This window comes from Oncorhynchus mykiss, chromosome 10, assembly GCF_013265735.2.
Source record: "Oncorhynchus mykiss isolate Arlee chromosome 10, USDA_OmykA_1.1, whole genome shotgun sequence".
Classification (NCBI taxonomy): domain Eukaryota; kingdom Metazoa; phylum Chordata; class Actinopteri; order Salmoniformes; family Salmonidae; genus Oncorhynchus; species Oncorhynchus mykiss.
This window is the reverse complement of record NC_048574.1, coordinates 29,859,629-29,881,794: the sequence shown is the minus strand read 5'-3', so window position 1 is coordinate 29,881,794 and position 22,166 is coordinate 29,859,629. Positions and strand designations below refer to the sequence as shown.

The 22,166-nt window shown below is 43.8% G+C and overlaps 1 protein-coding gene across 3 annotated transcripts in view; it reads right to left on the bottom strand.

Annotated features, from left to right (window-relative positions):
* Positions 1 to 246: 246 nt before the first annotated feature.
* Positions 247 to 22,166, bottom strand: part of LOC100653448 (flotillin-2a) — a 37,528-nt gene continuing 15,608 nt past the window's right edge. Inside the window, exons 3-11 of one of the 3 annotated variants that reach the window (XM_036990030.1) lie at positions 15,770 to 15,860; positions 8,593 to 8,716; positions 8,168 to 8,286; positions 7,956 to 8,069; positions 7,711 to 7,830; positions 7,215 to 7,429; positions 3,888 to 4,071; positions 3,506 to 3,655; positions 247 to 3,021 (exon numbers count right to left, since the gene is read on the bottom strand). In XM_036990030.1, coding sequence (XP_036845925.1) covers positions 2,983 to 3,021; positions 3,506 to 3,655; positions 3,888 to 4,071; positions 7,215 to 7,429; positions 7,711 to 7,830; positions 7,956 to 8,069; positions 8,168 to 8,286; positions 8,593 to 8,716; positions 15,770 to 15,860 — 1,156 coding nt within the window. In that variant the 3' untranslated portion in view covers positions 247 to 2,982. Of the gene's footprint in view, positions 3,022 to 3,505; positions 3,656 to 3,887; positions 4,072 to 7,214; positions 7,430 to 7,710; positions 7,831 to 7,955; positions 8,070 to 8,167; positions 8,287 to 8,592; positions 8,717 to 13,044; positions 13,200 to 15,769; positions 15,861 to 16,490; positions 16,596 to 22,166 lie in introns of those variants that run through there. The other 2 variants (XM_036990031.1, XM_036990032.1) reach the window with 2 other exon arrangements.

Sequence of the window (22,166 nt, the reverse complement as noted above, 5' to 3'; positions counted from 1 at the left end):
AAATTACACTATCCATAGTACACGATGCCATTTTTTAAAAAGAACATTGGCACAAAAAGAGGGCCCAAAAAATAACAGTCTAAAATCCAATGGGTGTTTTTCAGCTGAACAAAAACACATTTTGATCAGGGAAAGACTTCAGTATGTTTAGATAGAACATTACCCCACAACATAAGGGGCATAGAAAGAAATTAGTTGGTGGATGGGCCTGCAGAAATATGGATGGGGCATATTGTATCATTTTTGTTTTGTTTTTGGGCCTGGCTCCCCAGTGGGTGGGCCTGTGTCTACTGCCCTGTTCAACATTTCCAACTTTATACAATTCAAACCAGACATTTCATCAAACAGAATACAGGTTGCATTTTGGTTTCCAGTACTGTATCACACAATTTATCACTTCAAATGGTCTAAGATGTAAATCTGACATCAGAGAATATAATAAAAGCACAATAAAATAAATACAGTATTTCCAAAGAAACACTTTTGGTGATCAGTAGGGATTAGATTCTCCCCCACACCAGCAATATACCACCGTTGGCATTGGCAGCAGGTTAACATTACTGTAAAATAAAATGCATTTGCCTGACTACACAAACTGAATTATTCCGTTGCGCTATGTTCGCTACATACTTTGGTGCATTGGTGAAGTCAATTGTGGTGATGTCAAAATGAAGGGTGGAATTCATTCTTATTTATATGGTTGTACAAAACAAAGTCATCAGTGATTGGATCATCTCTAACCAGAGTATCAAAGCCAATGACACATTTTAAAAACGCCACTTTACAATTTGTTCTGGTTCTGGCCCAACCCTTCAGTTTCTGGGACCAATCAGATTTGAATGAGTTGCATTCTAGACATCATTGGGGAGGTACTTTCTATAATAGAGCCCCACAGTGGTGGTGTCATAAAACCCATAAAACAAAGTGGTCAAACAGGGAAATGGTTTCAATCGTTTTTCCAACATTCATTTTTCCCATAGGGAATTTTAGAAACACTTGAAATAAGGGCTGTGTTTCGTGAAGGCTTACCCTGGCGTGACGTTTTGATAACCATGTAAATCTCTCTTGGACAAGGTGACTTTTAGCAATATATTTACGCTCAGATTTGAAAATGCTAATTAGTATCAAAGTAGACAATGCAAGACTACACATCCCTGCAAAATCCTACACGTCATCTCTAGCTGACCTTTGCTAACAGGTATTGTGTCAATTTAAAACTCGCACAAGACGACTCACAGAATTGTCAATTTAAAGAAATGTAGCCAATTTATTAATTACTCAATTTAGCTAACATTAGATAGTTTATCCAGAGATTCTTAACTTTGCCTCGATTTGGCAGTTTTGTTCAGATCATCATGGTATTTGTAGTTCTTTATGATAGCCACATTAGCAGATAATTAGCATTTCATTTTTTGGGGGGTAAATACAGGCTACTATATTGATAAAAATCACCTTGTCCTAGATATAATAATAATATTTTTTTTTTTTTCCCTTTTCGGGGGACAAAATCTACTTTGTTTTTGTCCTAGAGAGATTTACATGGTTATCAAAATGTCATGCCAAGGTAAGCCTACATGAAACACTGCCCAAATTTGAAGTGTTTCTAAAATCCCCTACAGGAAAAATTAATTGTGGAAAAACGATTGGAACCATTTCCTTGTTTGACCACTAGGTTAAGGGTATTATGACTCATCCAGACTCATTGCGGAGAACGTCCATGGACGTGGCATAGCGTTTGACCGGAGCAACATTGGTTCAGCAAGTGTCTAGAAATCTCATAAACTCTAAAATATTTTCATAAAATAAAAACGACTTAAAATGAACTCCAGTCCAACTCAAACGTCTAAACAAACTGAAATGTCGTCTTGTGTTTAAAGCACATTGGGTAAGGCATGTGGAGATAGCTGATAAATGATTGGATGGTCAACAGGTCTTGGCAGTATTGAATTCCTAGTCAAAGATATCAAGCAGCACCTTGTAAAATCCTGAAATTAAGGAGTCTAGTAAACTGTAGAGATAAATCCTTTATAAAAATGTATTTGTAATTTAAGAATGGAACCACAAGGTGACATAACACAACATTGGCTACCCTAAGAGACTGAAATGCATATTGTCATGTGACATCTCAATAATTGGAAAGAAGTAGAACAAGTATTAAAGCTTAGATTGACTGAGGTAATCCAGATGATCAGGAAAGCTAGCAGGACTCCTGGGTCTCTATATTAAGGCTAATCTTGAAAGTATATGGCTTCATACAGACATGAAGATCGATGCACACGTGTTCATGTGTATAATTTCTGCGTCTTGCATGTCTTGTCCTAAGAAGACACCCCTCTCCCATACCCAAGATGAAACATGAAGTGAAGATTCTAGTAAAGAAAAAGGCAAATTATATGAGGATGCATTGTACATGTACATTTCTACATCTCTCATTGAATTTCACTGTAGTATCACTAAACTTTTTGAATTGCCAAACCATTACTTTTCCTGAGGTTTGGCCACTTGGTTGGTTAACAGGCACATAAGAATGAAACAATAAAAATGGGTGACGAAATACTTAACACTTGCACAAGTAACTGTAAAAAACCCATGGGCATATCCAAGGTACTAATTGTAACACAATGAAAAAAACTACAAAGACACAGGGCGAGACCTTTCAGACCAGAATAAGGCCTGCACAGAAAAATCAGGATGAATGCCCCTTTTCTATAATGTAGACGAGTGTAAGTACAACACAATGGGGGTAACTTCTTAAAAACAAAATATAAAATGAACGGTTGCTTTTTTTGTTCTTTAAAAGAAAAACATTCAGTGGCCCATGCAGATGATCTGGTTCTATAGGAGCCAAGGCACCAGGGGTCTAGGAAATGAGAACGACTACTCTTTCGTCGTAAAAAAACAACTCTTGTATTCAAGTGTTTCTTGTTGATTTAAAGAGCGCATAAGAGAGATGTATTGGAGTCAGGGTGCATTGGATTGTTTTCATGCTTGAGGGTTGGTCATCTTCTGAAGAAAAGGGATCTGTGGGATGATAAGAGAGAGACTGGGTTGGCTGCAGCCTTCACTGGAACAATGGAGAGCCCTGTGACTTAGTGAGAATCAAAAAAGTTGGCCCATTGCCATCGACTGGCTATTTGCACATTACTCAGGCTTTGTCCCAAATATTTACATAGGGAATAGGATGCTATTTGGGACACACAGTGAGGAAACTGAGTGTAGTTAGGGATGAAACATGGTAGGATCTGTAGGGAGTATGCTCTGGAATGACTGCAATTCCACATGGACTTCACAGCAAAATTGTATTTCTATTGTGTACAAAAGTGCAAATGTTTATGTATAGGCCTACTGTAGATTCAGCCTTATAAACCTAGCTAGCTGAGGCTGGATAAATGGAATGTGTTCACACACCTGCAGTAATTATGAGTATGGGCGGGGTATCGCTCTCTACATTCTACTGACCCCCCTGGAATGTGAACGTACCCCCTCCCTCCTCCCCTCCCCTCACCTTCATCAGGTCCACCCCTGTGAGGGCGTTGACGGACACGGGGAGCTCAGCCAATAGGCGGTTAACCTCGCCGGTCACACGACTACCGTCCCCGCTCAGGATGACAATCTCATTGGTCTGGGCCAGGGGTGCCGCCACCTTGCCAGCAATCTGTACCAACACAATGACACAAACCTTCTTCACCTGGGTGTTCTTCTGAGAGAACTCACCTAACACAGCCTTTAGTTGTCAGGTTTAAACCAAATAAAAATGGTAACACTGAAAACATTAATATTTTTATTTTTAATCTTCCATTTTTTCATGTCCAAAAGCTGACACACACATTATACCAAATTACACAACGTATAAAGTGTTAAATGCCCCTCAGTCCTGACACACTGACCTTAGGCAGGGCCTCTAGGACCAGAGCAGTCTTGGCAGCCTCTCCATAATGCTGGTAGGCCTCAGCCTTCAGCCTCATCTTCTCAGCCTCAGCCTTCCCTATAGCCTCTATGGAACCGGCCTCTGCCTCTCCGATACGACGGATTTTCTCTGCCTCCGCTTGGGCCGTCAGCACCTTCTTCATCCTGTTCAGGGGTTGGCAGGAGGGCATGTAAAGGGTTTAACTCGAACAACATCATTAGATTGCAGACTATATTTCATTGAACTACAGTATGAACATCTGCTACACACCTAAATCATAGCTATAATTTGGTTTAAACCACATCACTAAGGATCGATCATGGTCCACACACACCAACACAGTCGTAAAGAGGGCACAACAACATCTTGTCTCCCTCAGGAAGCTGAAAAGATTTGGAATGGGACCTCGGATCCTCAAAAAGTTATACAGCTGCACCATTGAGAGCATCTTGACTGGCTGCATCGCCGTATGGTATAGCAACTGCTTGGCATCCTACCGCAAGGTGCTAAAGAGGGTAGTGCATACCATTGCTCCCTGCCATCCAGGACCTCTATACCAGGCGGTGTCAGAGGAAGGACCTAGAAATGGTCGAAGGCTCCAGCCACACAAGTCATAGACTTTTTTCTCTGCTACCGCAAGGCAAGCGGTACCAATGCACCAAGTCTGGAACCAACAGGACCCTGAACAGCTTCTACCCACAAGCCATAAGGGGGTGGCAGGTAGCCTAGTGGTTAGAGCATTGGGCCAGTAACTGAAAGGCTGCTATATTGAATCCCCGAGCTGACAAGGTAAAAATCTATCAAAATGCCCCTGAACACGGCAGTCAACCCACTGTTCCTAGGTCGTCATTGTAAATAAGAATTTGTTCTTAACTGACTTGCCTAGTTAAATAAAGGTTAAATAAAAAATAAAAAAAAGTACTTAACCAAATAGCTACCCATCTGATTTGACACTTTTTTCACTTGTTTTGACTCATCACATTCGCTGCTGCTACTGTTTACTATCTGTCACTTTATTCCTAGTTACAGATTTCCCCAGGAACCTTCCAGGGTCTGCAGAATGACACTCTTTATCTTCATCACAGATTTCCCCAGGAACTGTTCACAGGCATAGCCCAGCAGCTCATTGTCTACCATCACCTTCACCTGGACCCAGGGTAATAGACAACATTGTCATCTGCTAACTAGATACTTAATACACTAAAACATAGTCTGAGCAACATCAACATCATCTAGTTAGCAGTACAGACAGTGTTTATAGGTTATTTATTAAAATGCCATGTATGCAAATCCTACTTATTTTATTCCCAAAAATGTGGACAAATCTAACTCAATTACCTCGTACCCCTGCATATCGACTCAATACCTATTGTTTACGAAGCATGTGACAATTCGATTTGATTAGCTACTACTGCAAATGTGAGATGAAGTTGCCCCTACACACTGATCCGTTTTGTATTTTGGTTATGATTTTGAAAAGGCTAAGCTTATCCTAGACCTATGTCTGTTGAATCTGACAATTCATCTTAATGGTTGTACAGTCGTCTCAAATAAAACTGTGAAGGACCTCGGCGTTACTCTGGACCCTGATCTCTCTTTTGAAGAACATATCAAGACCATTTCAAGGACAGCTTTTTTCCATCTACGTAACATTGCAAAAATCAGAAACTTTCTGTCCAAAAATGATGCAGAAAAATTAATCCATGCTTTTGTCACTTCTAGGTTTAGACTACTCCAATGCTCTACTTTCCGGCTACCCGGATAAAGCACTAAATAAACTTCAGTTAGTGCTAAATACGGCTGCTAGAATCCTGACTAGAACCCAAAAATGTGATCATATTACTCCAGTGCTAGCCTCCCTACACTGGCTTCCTGTCAAGGCAAGGGCTGATTTCAAGGTTTTACTGCTAACCTACAAAGCATTACATGGGCTTGCTCCTACCTATCTCTCTGATTTAGTCCTGCCGTACATACATACACGTACGCTACGGTCACAAGACGCAGGCCTCCTAATTGTCCCTAGAATTTCTAAGCAAACAGCTGGAGGCAGGGCTTTCTCCTATAGAGCTCCATTTTTATGAAATGGTCTGCCTACCCATGTAAGAGACGCAAACTCGGTCTCAACCTTTAAGTCTTTACTGAAGACTCATCTCTTCAGTGGGTCATATGATTGAGTGTAGTCTGGCCCAGGAGTGGGAAGGTGAACGGAAAGGCTCTGGAGCAACAAAACGCCCTTGCTGTCTCTGCCTGGCCAGTTCCCCTCTTTCCACTGGGATTCTCTGCCTCTAACCTTATTACAGGGGCTGAGTCACTGGCTTACTGGGGCTCTTTCATACCGTCCCTAGGAGGGGTGCGTCACTTGAGTGGGTTGAGTCACTGATGTGATCTTCCTGTCTGGGTTGGCGCCCCCCCTTGGGTTGTGCCGTGGCGGAGATCTTTGTGGGCTATACTCGGCCTTGTCTCAAGTTGGTGGTTGAAGATATCCCTCTAGTGGTGTGGGGCTGTGCTTTGGCAAAGTGGGTGGGGTTATATCCTTCCTGTTTGGCCCTGTCCGGGGGTGTCCTCGGATGGGGCCACAGTGTCTCCTGACCCCTCCTGTCTCAGCCTCCAGTATTTATGCTGCAGTAGTTTATGTGTCGGGGGGCTAGGGTCAGTTTGTTATATCTGGAGTACTTCTCCTGTCCTATTCGGTGTCCTGTGTGAATTTAAGTGTGCTCTCTCTAATTCTCTCTTTCTTTCTCTCTCTCGGAGGACCTGAGCCCTAGGACCATGCCTCAGGACTACCTGACATGATGACTCCTTGCTGTCCCCAGTCCACCTGGCCGTGCTGCTGCTCCAGTTTCAACTGTTCTGCCTTATTATTATTTGACCATGCTGGTAATTTATGAACATTTGAACATCTTGGCCATGTTCTGTTATAATCTCGACCCGGCACAGCCAGAAGAGGACTGGCCACCCCACATAGCCTGGTTCCTCTCTAGGTTTCTTCCTAGGTTTTGGCCTTTCTAGGGAGTTTTTCCTAGCCACCGTGCTTCTACACCTGCATTGCTTGCTGTTTGGGGTTTTAGGCTGGGTTTCTGTACAGCACTTTGAGATATCAGCTGATGTACGAAGGGCTATATAAATACATTTGATTTGATTTGATGTCTGAGTATAACTTATTTGTTGCATAGATGCTTGAAAGGCAGACACTCTAGGCTCCTGTGGTGGTTTACTCACCCTGCGTTGCACCCAGAATTTGAACGAGCATACACATTGTCCTTATTTGCCATGCATTCTGGGAGCGGCTCAGTGATTGGTCACTCACTTCTGTCCCTCGGCCAGCTGTTGCATCTTGTAAGCCTCAGACTCGGCCGGCCTCTTGACCGTGGCGATCAGCTCCTTCTCAGTGCGGTCAATCTCCTTCTCCTCAATGGTGATCTGCTTCTTCCTCTGAACCACCTCGATCTCGATCTCCTCCAGACGGATCTTCTGCTGCTCCTTGGCAGCCTGCAGCTCATAGGCCAGCTGGGCCTCTGCTTTCTGGGGGGGGGGGGGGGGGAGGAGGAGGAGAAAAGGCAGAGGTGATATTCACCAGGAATTAAATGGAATCCAATGTGCTGAAACGAAAAGGGACTACCGGGACAAGTTCAGGTAGTTCCCTTTCCTTTGAAAAACGTTTAGCTTTGGTGTGCACTAATGAATATGACCAGGGTGAATCTCTTATAAAGGATTAAACATTTTTCACATTAGGTGTAGATTTGATGTCATCGATTGACTACTAGGTGAATCTAATCTAGAGCAATGATGCCCATGTCTGATACCTTTGTGTTGACTTCTTGATTGAAAGCAGCCTTCTGCATCTCCAACCCTCTCTTAGAGTCGGCCATCTTGGTATCTGCTTGGAACTTGATGTCCATCATCTCTTTCTTACATTCTGCTTCCTATTGGGGGCACAGACCACAAGATGAGAAGAGAAGATTCAGTGTAGCAAAGACTAACATCAATACTGAGTGCGATGTACTGCGACACATTCAGGGAATCTACTTGTTTGCAGGATATGTCTTACCCTGATTCCTGCGTCTCTCTCTGCCTCGGCCACTCCGATGTCTGCGTCTCGCTGTACTGCAGCTGTCTGACTCTTGCCCAAGGAACTCAGGTACTCCACTTTATCATAAACATCCTGACAAGGACAGGGATAAAACAGAGGCCCTCAGTCATTGTGCGGCAAGTGGTAAAGTGGTAAAGCTGCAATAGGATGACTGTGCCCCTGTCTCTTACCTTGATGGTGAAGCTGAGGATCTCGATGCCCATGCGGCCCACGTCGGGCGCTGCCACCTCCCTCACCAGAGCAGCAAATCTGTCTCTGTCCTGGTAGATCTGCTCCACCGTCAGAGTACCTGGAACACAGGACTGGGGTCAGTGTCTGGCTGGGTCACTAACCATAGACTGATATGGATTCCTCTATCTCAAGTGGTGATTTATTTAAATTAGTTGTACATTGTAAAATTCTTAGTATCCTATATCAGAGTTAAACCAGAGCCTAAGGGTCCGAGGAGTACATGCATACATTATATGGCATATAGAATTTGATTTCCTGAGAACATGTAAAATGGTTTAAAGTTCTATAGCATGACCTAATAGTAATACTCCTCTGAGACCCAATAGTACTGAGCAGCAGCCCGTGTCTATCAGAAGGTCCCTACCGAGAATAGAGCGTAAATGACCCTCCAGGGTCTGCAGAATGACACTCTTTATCTCCATCACAGATTTCCCCAGGAACTGTTCACAGGCATAGCCCAGCAGCTCATTGTCTACCATCACCTTCACCTGGAGCCAGGGTAATAGGCAACATTGTCAGATGTTAGCCAGCTAAATAATACACTGAAATCATCTGAGCAACATCAACATAATCTGATTAGCACTTCAGACACATAACTACACTGGCTAATCTATGTGATTATAGGTCTTTTTTTTATTTTAAATGCCATGTATGCACATTATACTTTGTTATTTTATTCCCTAAAATGTGAACATACTCTGTCTGTAGTTATAAACTCAGCAAAAAAAGAAACGTTCTCTCACTGTCAACTGTTTTTATTTTCAGCAAACTTAACACGTGTAAATATTTGTATGAACATAACAAGATTCAACAACTGAGACATAAACTGAACAAGTTCCACAGACATGTGACTAACAGAAATGGAATAATGTGTCCCTGAACAAAGGGGGGTGGGGGGGGGGGGGATCAAAATCAAAAGTAACAGTCAATGCAACTGGTGGCCACACCAGATACTAAGTACTGCAGTGCATCTCTTCCTCATGGACTGCACCAGATTTGCCAGTTCTTGCTGTGAGATGTTACTGCACTCTTCCACCAAGGCACCTGCAAGTTCCCAGACATTTCTGGGAGAATGGCCCTAGCCCTCACCCTCCAATCCAACAGGTCTCAGACGTGCTCAATGGGATTGAGATCCAGGCTCTTTGCTGGCCATGGCAGAACAGTGAGATTCCTGTCTTGCAGGAAAACTCCCACAGAATGAGCAATATGGCTGGTGGCATTGTCATGCTGGAGGGTCATGTAAGGATGAGCCTGCAGGAAGAGTACCATATGAGGGAGGAGGATGTCTTCCCTGTAACGCACAGCGTTGAGATTGCCTGCAATGACAACAAGCTCAGTCTGATGATGCTGTGACACACCACCCCAGACCATGACGGACCCTCCACCTCCAAATCGATCCAACTCAAGAGTACAGGCCTTGGTGTAACGCTCATTCCTTCGACGATAAACACGAATCCGACCATTACCCCGGTGAGACAAAACTGCGACTTGTCAGAGAACGGACATTGCAATTTATTGCCCTGGCCACATCTGCAGTCCTCATGCCTCCTTGCAGCATGCCTAAGGCATGTTCACACAGATGAACAGGGACCTTGGGCATCTTTCTTTTGGTGTTTTTCAGAGTCAGTAGAAAGGCCTCTTTAGTGTCCTAAGTTTTCATAACTGTGACCTTAATTGCCTACCGTCTGTAAGCTGTGTCTTAACGACACTAACAAAAACTCCAGTCTGCACTCAACTCAGCTGATGCCGTATCGTGGAGTTATAATATACTTGGCTAGGGGGTAGGTAAGGGGATCACATATGGAATGGTTGTGCAAGCCACTGTAGGGAGAGCTAATAAATGAGTGGTTATGACAATGTGCTGTTTAGAAATAAACTCAGCAAAAAAAGAACGTTCCATTTTCAGGACCCTGTCTTTCAAAGATAATTAGTAGAAATCCAAATAACTTCACAGATCTCCTTAGGCATGCTGCAAGGAGGCATGAGGACTGCAGATGTTGCCAGGGCAATAAATTGCAATGTCAGTACTGTGAGACACCTAAGACAGCGCTACAGGGAGACAGGACGGACAGCTGATCGTCCTCGAAGTGGCAGACCATGTGTAACAACACCTGCACAGGATCGGTACATCCGAACATCACACCTGCGGGACAGGTACAGGATGGCAACAACAACTGCCCGAGTTACACCAGGAATGCACAATCCCTCCATCAGTGCTCAGACTGTACGCAATAGGTTGAGAGAGGCTGGACTGAGGGCTTTTAGGCCTGTTGTAAGACATGTCCTCACCAGACATCACCAGCAACAACGTCGCCTATGGGCACAAACCCACCATCGCTGGACCAGACAGGACTGTAAAAAAGTGCTCTTCTCTGACGAGTCACAGTTTTGTCTCACCAGGGGTGATGGTCGGACTCGCGTTTATCGTTGAAGGAATGAGCGTTACACAGAAGCCTGTACTCTTGAGTTGGATCGATTTGGAGGTGGAGGGTCCGTCATGGGCTGGGGTAGTATGTCACAGCATCATCGGACTGAGTTTGTTGTCATTGCAGGCAATCTCAATGCTGTGCGTTACAGGGAAGACATCCCCCTCCGTCATATGGTACTCTTCTTGCAGGCTCAGCCTTACATGATCTTCCAGCATGACAACGTCACCAGCCATACTGCTTGTTCTGTGCGTGATTTCCTGCAAGACAGGAATGTCAGTGTTCTGCCATGGCCAGCGAAGAGCCCGGATATCAATCCCATCGAGCATGTCTGAGACCTGCTGGATCGGAGGGTGAGGGCTAGGGCCATTACCCCCAGAAATGTCCGGGAACTTGCAGGTGCCTTGGTGGAAGAGTGGGGTAACATCTCACAGCAAAAAAATGACAAATCTGGTGCAGTCCATGAGGAGGAGATGCACTGCAGTACTTAATGCAGCTGGTGGCCACACCAGATACTGACTGTTACTTTTGATTTTGACCCTCCCCCCTTTGTTCAGGGACACATTATTCAATTTCTGTTAGTCACATGTCTGTGGAACTTGTTCAGTTTATGTCTCAGTTGTTGAATCTTGTTATGTTCATAAAAATATTTACACATGTTAAGTTTGCTGAAAATAAACGCAGTTGACAGTGAGAGGACGTTTCTTTTTTTGCTGAGTTTATAACAATTGGGTACTTTTCCACCACTATTCACTCTCCTCAAGGCCAAACTCCACTCAGAAACATCTCTTCATACTGAGGACTGCAGTCATTGCTCATGTTGTGGGAATGTTGTGGTACACAAAACACTGATCTAGGGTGAATCTTAAAATCATTTTCCTCGATTCCTCTCTGCTTGCCTCCTTCTCAAAACATAAGAGGACACGAGAACATTGGAGGAGAAGATCAGATGAAAAAATGTCCTCCAATACTGTTTGTTTCCATCTGATGTTTTAAAAATTAGGCAAGGAGAGAGGAATTGAAGAAAAATACTTGAGATTCCACCCTGGTCTTAGTAAGGACTGAGTGAGACAGTTCTGTAATGAAGAGGCTAGGCGTGGGTTTCTGTGTTAATAACAAGCAGTAGAAATCCTGAATATAACTGAGCCAATCAGAAAATGTGTAAACTCTGGCCTGGTGCATATCATCCACGTGAGATATAGTCAAGAGTCTTTTCAGGTTACTAATAAAACAACAGAAGTACTAAAGGTGAGGATAAACCGAGTCAGAGGAGATAAGATATCTTCATATTGGCCCTATTCAATCAATCATTGAATAAATCATTTTAAAGGTAAACAAGTCAATGGCGGTTGTGTTGTCTGCTGCAGCTGAAAGGAAAGAGAGTGAGCGGGTCCTGAGGTGAGAAATGTGACTGGACATTGACTCCAATGAGGCATGCATTCAGAAATGGGCTGAGAGGAATCACAGTGTAATGGGAGGGGAGATGGCAATCATTCATTGAAAACACTGATTACAAATGACCACAGACAGACAGACAGGCCACCTGACATAGACAGCAGGGGGAGCTATGCCAAGTGAAGGCCAGAACTGAGATGAGGACCCATGCAAATGTGCCCTGGCTCTACCCCCCCCCCCCCCCCCCCCTTTCAAACACCAAGGTTCCTTCAGCATGCTCTGAAAGGGTGTGCAGCAGTGGAGGCTGCTGAGGGGAGGACAGCTCATAATAATGTCTGGAAAGGAGCAAAAGGAATGTCATCAAACACATGGAAACTATGTTTGATGTATTTGATACCATTCCACCGATTCCACTCCAGCCATTACCACGAGCCTGTCCTCCTCAATTAAGGTGCCACCAACCTCCTGTGGTGGGCAGGGTACATTACAAAATAAAAACCATAAACTGGAAATATGAGACCAATGATCGGAAATAATACAAATCTATTTCCTGCTTATTTAATTATTTAAACCACCACTTCCTACTTTTTCACACTCTAAGATGATAATGACTTTCATGAGAAACTACTCTCATTTTTTTATTTTCTTTTTATAGATGTTTTATTTCCTTCCCTGACATCTGGTTGAAATGGAAGCATGGTTTACTTTACAGCCGCCCACTTAGGAGGTTGCCAAGAGACAAACTGACTCTTCCAGTTTCACAAACATGTGGAAACTCATTTAGATCTCTTAATATTATAGTAAAAGGTCATATAATTTGAGAAATATGTGACACCATATGGGTGTGTTTAAGGTCAAAGGAAGGTGGGTATATCCACTTTCCATTATCCAAATCTGCACTGTCCCAACTCAAACCACTACTTTGAGTTGGGACCTTCTTATTAAAATACAATGTCAAAGACTGTAAACTTCAGTCGCCACATAACTCCCGTTACCATAGAAACCAGGACAGGAGGCTTGTATAGGCTCGTCCAATCAGATAGAGAGAGACCTGATGATGGACCTTGTTAGAGAAGTTCATCGTTAAAGCTTCCTCTGCATCAGTGACAGTGGGCTCATTGTAGTCAAGCCCACTGGACAGACTAGGAAACTAAGAAAAGGGAACATCACACAACTTGCACTGGGTTAGAAGTAATGGAATTGGTTGTAATGAATTACAAATTATAGACCAGATTAGTCGTAAATAAGACAGAAATGTCCAGCGAGAACTAATAAATAAAATCTAAAGTAATAAAGTAAATTGCAGGAACACTTGAACTTGTATACTCATATTGAATTAACAGTAGCTAGTTACATAACTAAATTTGATTAGCTCACATTTTCAATTAAACCAATTGTCACGTCTGCTCACGCTCTTCCCTCCCCTGGCGCTTGAGGGCGCCAGGCTGCCCTGCATCACGCACTCCTGCCATCAATTACGCACACCAGCCTTCCCTCGTCACGCGCTTCAGCGATATTGGACTCACCTGGACTCACTTATCATCTGTTTATTTCCTCCCCTATATTTGTCAGTTTCCCTGCTCTGTTCCCTGCTGATGCATTGTTTTTTGTCTTTGTTTTCTTCTATGCTGACGCTGTTCCTGTCTCGTTCCGTGTCCGTTCTTTATTAAATGTTTTACTCCCCGTACCTGCTTCGTCTCTCCAGCGTCGGTCCATGTGACAGAATGCATCCGCCATCACACGAAGCATCGGGGAGTACTGGCATTCCGGTTGGTATGATGACATCGGCTCTGGGTCGCCACCGATGGAACCAGGGGTGCCTAGCCAGCTCGTCGGGATTCCACACCCTAGCTGGCTCGAGAGGTTTCCTTGCCCCGGTTGGCTCGGATGGCGCCCATCTCACGTCAGGCCTCAGCCGGATCGTCAGTTCTTGTTCACCCAGCCGGTCCAGGAGTTTTTGTTTTGTTGGTGACGTCGGGGAGGATTCCGCAGTCGATGGAACCGGGGGTACCTAAGCCAGCCCGTCGGGCTTTCACGCCCTGGCTGGCTCGAGAGGTTTCCTTGTCTTGGTTGGCTCGGCAGCTTCCCATCCCACGTCACTCTCCACCGGATCATCGGGCTCCCTCTCTGCAGAAGGATCGACAGGCGTCTTGCCTCAGTCGGATTGTCTGGCTTCCATGCCTCAGCCGGCTCGCCAGGCTCTCACTCTCCTGCCGGTTCGTTGGCTTGCCCAGCGCACATGTCTCGGACGGTAGGCGTCCCTAGACGCCGAGTGGCGCCCCTGGGGGGGGGGGGGGGGGGGTTTACTGTCACGCCTGCTCCCACTCTTCCCTCCGCTGGCGCTTGAGGGCGCCAGGCTGCCCTGCATCACGCAATTCTGCCATCAATTACGCACATCTGCCACCTTCCCTCGTCACATGCTTCTGCAATATTGGACTCACTTATCATCTGTTTATTACCTCCCCTATATTTGTCAGGTTCCCTGCTGATGCATTGATTGTTTATTGTATGTTGATGCTGTTCCATTGTCCGTTTCTTATTAAATGTTTGACTCCCTGTACCTGCTTCATCTCTTCAGCGTCAATCCATGTGACACCAATTGTAATAAAACTTTCACTGCAGATTGGCACTAGGGGGGTTAACACAATTAAATCAGGATTTTAACACAGAGAAAAGATTACAAAAAGTTAATGACTGTAAAAATAAGGAATGTAAATGTTTGGATGCAAAAGAAACATGCCAGGCTTTATTCTTCTTCCCTGTACCCCTTTAAGGAAGACACCATTCAAGTCAGAAATGTCTGTTGGGACTGTTTCGGCCTTGATACGAGGGTCAGTCATTCTCCACAAACAGCTAGCGCAACCTGATATTCATGGACATTAGATTCATCACTATAATTCCTGCTTGAGCAATATAGGGTCTATTTAGTAATAGATATGGACAAATAATTTTAGCAAGGAGATTACACTTTTTTGATTCTAAACAAACCCTGTTTGTAAAGTACTGTATCCAACCAGGGATGTGAGACTACACGCTCTATGGTGTTTACTCCATATTTACACTTGACCACAGACACAAACATTTCACTTTACACAGGCCTTAATGTTTAGTGTAAAGCAAACAGGGTCTGAAATAACTAAACCCTTGCAACAGATTCTGACTAAAGAGTACAGCTACGACCGGAAGTTACTTTTTTGTAGCAGGCTAGGAAAGTTTACACAGCAGGTTAGGAGAATTAACGTGGCAGGTTAGGAGACTTAGGATAAGGTTAGTAAAAGGGTTAAGGTTAGCTAAAATGCTCTCCTAACCTGCTATGAAAAGTCACTTCCGGTCATAGTTGTACTCGCTCTAGTCACAACCTTTGCAATGAAGAAACATATATCTCCATTTTGGAAAATTGTGGTGACTTGGCATATTTCTAGTTGTATACCTGAGATTGCAACTCTGGATTATAGTTAATAATATTATAATATTAAAAATAATGAAATGTAATAATTGATGGAGGCAATTGTTCTGTTGTAACTTCTATCAGGAGAATGATTGACCCTCAGTCATGGCTATGGCACCAGTTCCCCTTGGGGGTGCTGGGGGGTAGGGGAGAAGGGAGGCATAGGAGGGGAGGGAGGGTATGGAGGCTGACCCCCATCCCAATTTGAGCTGAAAGAGGCATTCCAGTCCATTCCCAGAAGGTAGATGTGGTACAGTAGGTAGGTGTTTTACCTGTGCCACCCCAGTGACAGTAATAGCTACACCCTCCGCTGTTTCTACATCCTCACACTTGGGCTGCAGGGTCATAATCTCAAGGGTTATCCTGTGGAGAACGTGGAGAAAATATAAAATAAAAATTGGCATGTTCTGGAGGGAAGGGAGAGCAAATGAAGAGAGGGGGGTAAAAACACAAAAAGTGATGGAAAATAAATAACATTCACACAAGGCCTCCTCCAGGGCAGTGACAACAGGATGTAATTGAATGCTTTTTTTCTGGAGTGCAAAATATCATTAGGTTCCCAATGTAGATGTGATGTGCATCGAATCCCCACATTGAAATAAATATCAAGTCATGTAAACTTGTGTTTATCAATAGTGTAATAGCTAGCAACGGTGGGACCCTTCTTTGCATCCCTTTCTCAGGGCATTCATTATGGGGACTCTGTTGCCAAAGCCCATAGGAGAGAGTTAACAAACAGACGTTAGCTGTGTAGCAAAGCCCATAGAACAGTTTAATGACAGACAGCTGACTCTCTCTCCCTTCCACTGCAGAGGGAGAGAACAACGTGACATGAAGATGGAAAAACAAAGATACACAGTAGTTGGCCAGTTAGTCCAACCGTTTGTTTGCCTCTGACGTTTGTTTTGTACTTGACCAGTGCACCAGTCACTGCCTGACTGTCTGTTGTCTTTCGTGCCTTTGTGGTCTTTTCAAGGCTATCTGAAGCATTACCTGAGCCACCCCTGTCACATCCAGGGGGACACCCTCCAAGGTTTCGATATTCTCACAGCGACAGAGGATGGTCATTATCTCCAGAGACATCCTAGGCGGGCAGGCAGGCGGTAGGATAGTAGGAATAGGAGAGGCAGGGCAGTGAATATAGTACACTTATAACAGCTGTTAGGGGTGTCAGTAACGGAGGGTCAGGGGTGAGAGAAGACACTCTAGAAGACACTTTAGGAGGCCTACGCCATAGCCTACCATAGACTAGATTCTACAGCAGGGATCATCAACGAGATTCAGCCACTGGCCGATTTCTTCTTGTGCGGATGGTCAGGGGGCCGGAACATGATTACAAATCATTTGTAGACTGTCTATTATTTGGAACAGATTTCCACAATTAAAATGACTTGGAGTTGATTTCCTCGTGTTTTTAGTCTTTTATGTCCAACAATAAAATAAAAAAATGCAATAATTAAAACTATATATAATAATTTGGGCGGGCCAAATAAAATCACATGCGGGCCGAATTCAGCCCGTGGGCTGCCAGTTGGGGAACCCTGCTACAGCAAAAAGGAACCATTGTGTAGCCTAACCGCAGAGAGCTTCAGATGGAACCAAAATGTCTCCAGTCAATCAATGATCTAATATGCTGGTGTTTACATTACAAGCACAAACACAGTACAGCCAGTCAGTTCTCTTCACAACACAACGGACAGCAACAACTAGGACAAACGGCAGAAGTCACGGGGAAGGATTGGCTTGGTCAGCATAGCAGTCACACAGCAGCATTCTTAACCTACATCTGAGTTTAAGGCACTAAAGGCACTAAAGATTACTCAAGAATGCCTCTACACACTGCAAGACCCTTAATGACAATCTCTACTGCTTAGTTGAGGCTCGGTTAACAAGTATTGTCAACAAAACAATTGACTGAGTCACCATACAAATGTGAACATTCACACCAAAATTTTTTCACTGCTCTTTCACACACTTGAGAGAGCTATGCATACTATATGCATATGAGCATATATGGGGTGGCAACAAACACTTGAGCCATCCCATGCCTCTACTTAACTATATTTAGAGCCCTAATGGCAGGTATCCTAGCAACTACTAGATAAAATAACTTGTCTTTATAGCAGCTTTGCAATTCTTAACACACTCAAACCAGTGTGCCTGGCACCTACTACCATTGCCCGTTCAAAGGCACTTAAATATTTTGTCTTGCATCCATACGGGATCATTACTTTCACCTGGATTCACCTGTCTATGTCATGTTCCTAATGTTTTGTACACTAAATATATATATAGGGGCTCCTGAGTAGCGGTCTAAGGCACTGCATCTCAGTGCTAGAGGCGTCTTCACTACAGACACCCTGGTTCCAATCCAGGGTGTATCACAACCAGCCGTGATTGGGAGTCCCATTGGGCGGTGCATATTTGGCCCAGCGTTGTCCGGGTTTGGATGGTGTAGGCCATCATTGTAAATAAGAATTTGTTATTAACTAACTTGCTTAGTGAAATTAATGTTAATTATTTTTTTAATATATAGAAAGTTAGGCCAATGTTCCGGGAGCACCACTTTCTCCTCCATAGCCGTTGATAAGTAATATTTTTATTTTTAACATTTAAAAAAAATGTTTTACCCCTTTTTCTCCCCAATTTCGTGGTATCCAATTGTTGTAGTAGCTACTATCTTGTCTCATCGCTACAACTCCCGTGCGGGCTCGGGAGAGACGAAGGTTGAAAGTCCTCCGATACACAACCCAACCAGCCGCACTGCTTCTTAGCCCGCCACAGGAGTCGCTGGTGCGCGATGAGACAAGGACATCCCTACCGACCAAGCACTCCCTAACCCGGACGACGCTAGGCCAATTGTGCGTCGCCCCACGGACCTCCCGGTCGCGGCCGGTTACGAAAGAGCCTGGGCGCGAACCCAGGGACTCTGATGGCACAGCTGGCGCTGCAGTACAGCACCCTTAACAACTGCGCCACCCGGGAGGATAAGTAAAAATTAACGCTTCCGCTGTCACGCCTATTCCCGCTCTCCCACTCTAACGTTCGAGGGCGCCAGGCTGCCCTTCATTATGCACACCTGTCAACATCATTACGCGCAGCAGTGCTCACCTGGACTCCTTCCCTTTGTTGATTGCCCTGTCTATAACTGTCTGCTCCCCTGTTTGTTCCCGGTGTCAGTATTTATGTTGTTATGTGTTCATGTCCAGATGCTGTCCTGTCCTGTTTCATGTCCGTATTTCATTAAATGTTCACTCCCTTTACCTGCTACTCGTCTCTACCAGCGTTGATTCTTACATCCGCGTTGTGCTGTTTATTGCTGATAGTTTTCTAAAACCTGTGAAGATGTCCAGTGAAAGCGGATATGCAATTTGTTGACACTAAAACATAGTCAAGATTTGGATACACATGATCCTGAAGGCTAATCAATAAAAACGCCTGTTAAATTCGCTGCTCTGTTTTGCTTGTTTACAGCGGGTAATTTCAAAGGGAACTGTCTCCTGACTCCTCCTGTCTCAGCCTCCAGTATTTATGCTGCAGTAGTTTATGTGTCGGGGGGCTAGGGTCAGTTTGTTATATCTGGAGTACTTCTCCTGTCCTATTCGGTGTCCTGTGTAAATTTAAGTGTGCTCTCTCTAATTCTCTCTTTCTCTCTTTCTTTCTCTCTCTCGGAGGACCTGAGCCCTAGGACCATGCCTCAGGACTGACTACCTGACATGATGACTCCTTGCTGTCCCCAGTCCACCTGGCCGTGCTGCTGCTCCAGTTTCAACTGTTCTGCCTTATTATTATTGGACCATGCTGGTCATTTATGAACATTTGAACATCTTGGCCATGTTCTGTTATAATCTCCACCCGGCACAGCCAGAAGAGGACTGGCCACCCCACATAGCCTGGTTCCTCTCTAGGTTTCTTCCTAGGTTTTGGCCTTTCTAGGGAGTTTTTCCTAGCCACCGTGCTTTTACACCTGCATTGCTTGCTGTTTGGGATTTTAGGCTGGGTTTCTGTACAGCACTTTGAGATATCAGCTGATGTACGAAGGGCTATATAAATAAATTTGATTTGAACTGTCGGAGGCGCTCTCGTATTGTTACATCAGCAACATTTCAAGAATAAACTTCTATATGGGCGCTAACATGGCAGCCATTCTAAAACCTGACCTAACTCTCTATATATACAGTGCATTCGGAAAGTGTTCAGACCCCTTGACTTTCCACATTTTGTTAGGTTACAGCCTTATTTTAAAATTGATTAAATTGTTTTATCCCTCATCAATCTACACACAATACCCCATAATGATAAAGCACTTTTTTTTGTGCAAATTTATATATATATTTAAAAAAAACGGAAATATCACATTTACATAAGTATTCAGAGCCTTTACTCGTTACTTTGTTGAAGCACCTTTGGCAGTGATTACAACCTCGAGTCTTCTTGGGTACGATGCTAAAATCTTGGCACAACTGTATTTGGGGAGTTTCTCCCATTCTTCTCTGCAGATCCTCTCAAGCTCTGTCAGGTTGAATGGGGAGCATTGCTGCATAGCTATTTTCATGTCTCTCCAGAGATGTTTGATTGGGTTCATGTCTGAGCTCTGGTTGGCCACTCAAGGACATTCAGAGACTTGCTCCGAAGCCGTTGTCTCGGCTGTGTGCTTAGGCTCGTTGTCCTGTTGGAAGGTGAACCTTCGCCCCAATCTGGGGTCCTGAGCGCATTGGAACAGGTTTTATCAAGGATCTCACTGTACTTTGCTCCGTTCATCTTTGTCTCCCAGTCCCTGCCACTGAAAAACATCCCCACAACATGATGCTGCCACCACCATGCTTCACCGTAGGAAGGGTGCCGGGTTTCCTCTAGACATGACGCTTGGCATTCAGGCCAAAGAGTTCAATCTTGGTTTCATTAGACCAGAGAATCTTGTTACTCATGATCTGAGAATCTTTAGGTGCCTTTTGGCAAACTCCAAGTGGGCTGTTATGTACCTTTTACGGAGGAGTGGCTTCTGTCTGACCACTATCATAAAGGCCTGATTGGTGTAGTGTTGCAGAGATGGTTGTCCTTCTGGAAGGTTCTCCCATCTCCACAGAGGAACTCCAGAGCTCTGTCAGAGTGACCATCGGGTTCTTGGTCACCTCCCTTCTCCCCCGACTGTTCAGTTTGGCCGGGCAGCCAGCTCTAGGAAGACACTTGGTGGTTCCAAACTTATTCCATTTAAGAATGATGAAGGCCCCTGTGTTCTTGGAGACCAATGCTGCAGACATTTTTTGGTAGATCTGTGCCTTGACACAATCCTGTCTCGGAGTTCCTTCGACCTCATGGCTTGGTTTTTGCTCTGAAATGCACTGCCAACTGTGGGACCTTATATAGACAGGTGTGTCCCTTTCCAATTTGTGTCCAATCAATTGAATATACCACAGGTGGACTCCAATCAAGTTGAGTCTCATAGCAAAGGGTCTAAATACTTATGTAAATAAGGTATTTCTGTTTTGTATTTTTAATACATTTGTTAAGATTTTTTTTAAACGTTTTTTGTTTTGTCATTATGGGTTAGTGTGTGCAGATTGCTGAGGATTTGTGTTTATTTAATCCATTGTAGAATAAGGCTGAAACGTAACAAAATGTGGAAAAAGTAAAGTGGTCTGAATACTTTTCCGAAGGCACTGTATACATAGCTAGTTAGGAACATAGAATGAGGAATTAGAATACTAGAATGGACATGAACCTTGCAAAGGTCAGCCATGTTGGTCAGGGAGTTGGTCAACCCTGGTTTTCCAGTGCTGTCATTAGATAGTGTAAAACAATGAATGTGAAGAATTTATCTGCACTGTATGTGTGTTAGCTAGCCAACCACATTTAGAGGAATGATTTCATAAATGTGTGAAATTAACTGCCAATACACCGACATTCCATTCAAACAATGCACACATACAGTGCAGATAAATTCTTCACATTCATTGTTTTACACAATATCTTAATCCACAGCCATACACTGGCTCAAATCAGTCGATGATAGGACTTAGACAAGTTGTAAATGCAACGGTATTGATACTGTATCATATAATAATACTCACAGCTTTCCAATATCACAAAATCTGAGACATTTATGGTCTGTTTAAATATATTTTAGAGGCTAAAACCTGTATTTATAATTATATGACAATATTTTAGGTTGACTATAATTCCATTACACAATTTGTGATGCCTTACTTTTATTTTCCTGCATAAGTAAAATAAGGATTATGCCTCTACTGCAATTCATTCCAATTAAACTGGATTTGGATTTCTCCCTGGCGGATATGGTTGCCACTTTCACCCCATTCTGAAACTGAGGGTTTATGACATAGCCCCTCGAGTAATTTACTAGAATCGCTATGGTTAAGACATCATCCCCAAGACACAGCAGGGCTGAGAGAGACATGGTGGGTTGAACACCAGGCAAGGCAAGGCAGATTAGCATGGCAGAAACAAAGAGACAATAAGTAACAAACAAACACAATACTTAATAGTTAAGGGAAAATGCATGAAATAAATTGGAACGGGATCTGTTGTGTTCAGAGATCTAAAAACTATTATCTTTTAAATTTGATTTCACAACTATCATATGTGCTGTGTAAGCTAACGTTGATTTGTTTTATTTTAAACATAGGCCAACTGTATTTTATCTGTCTC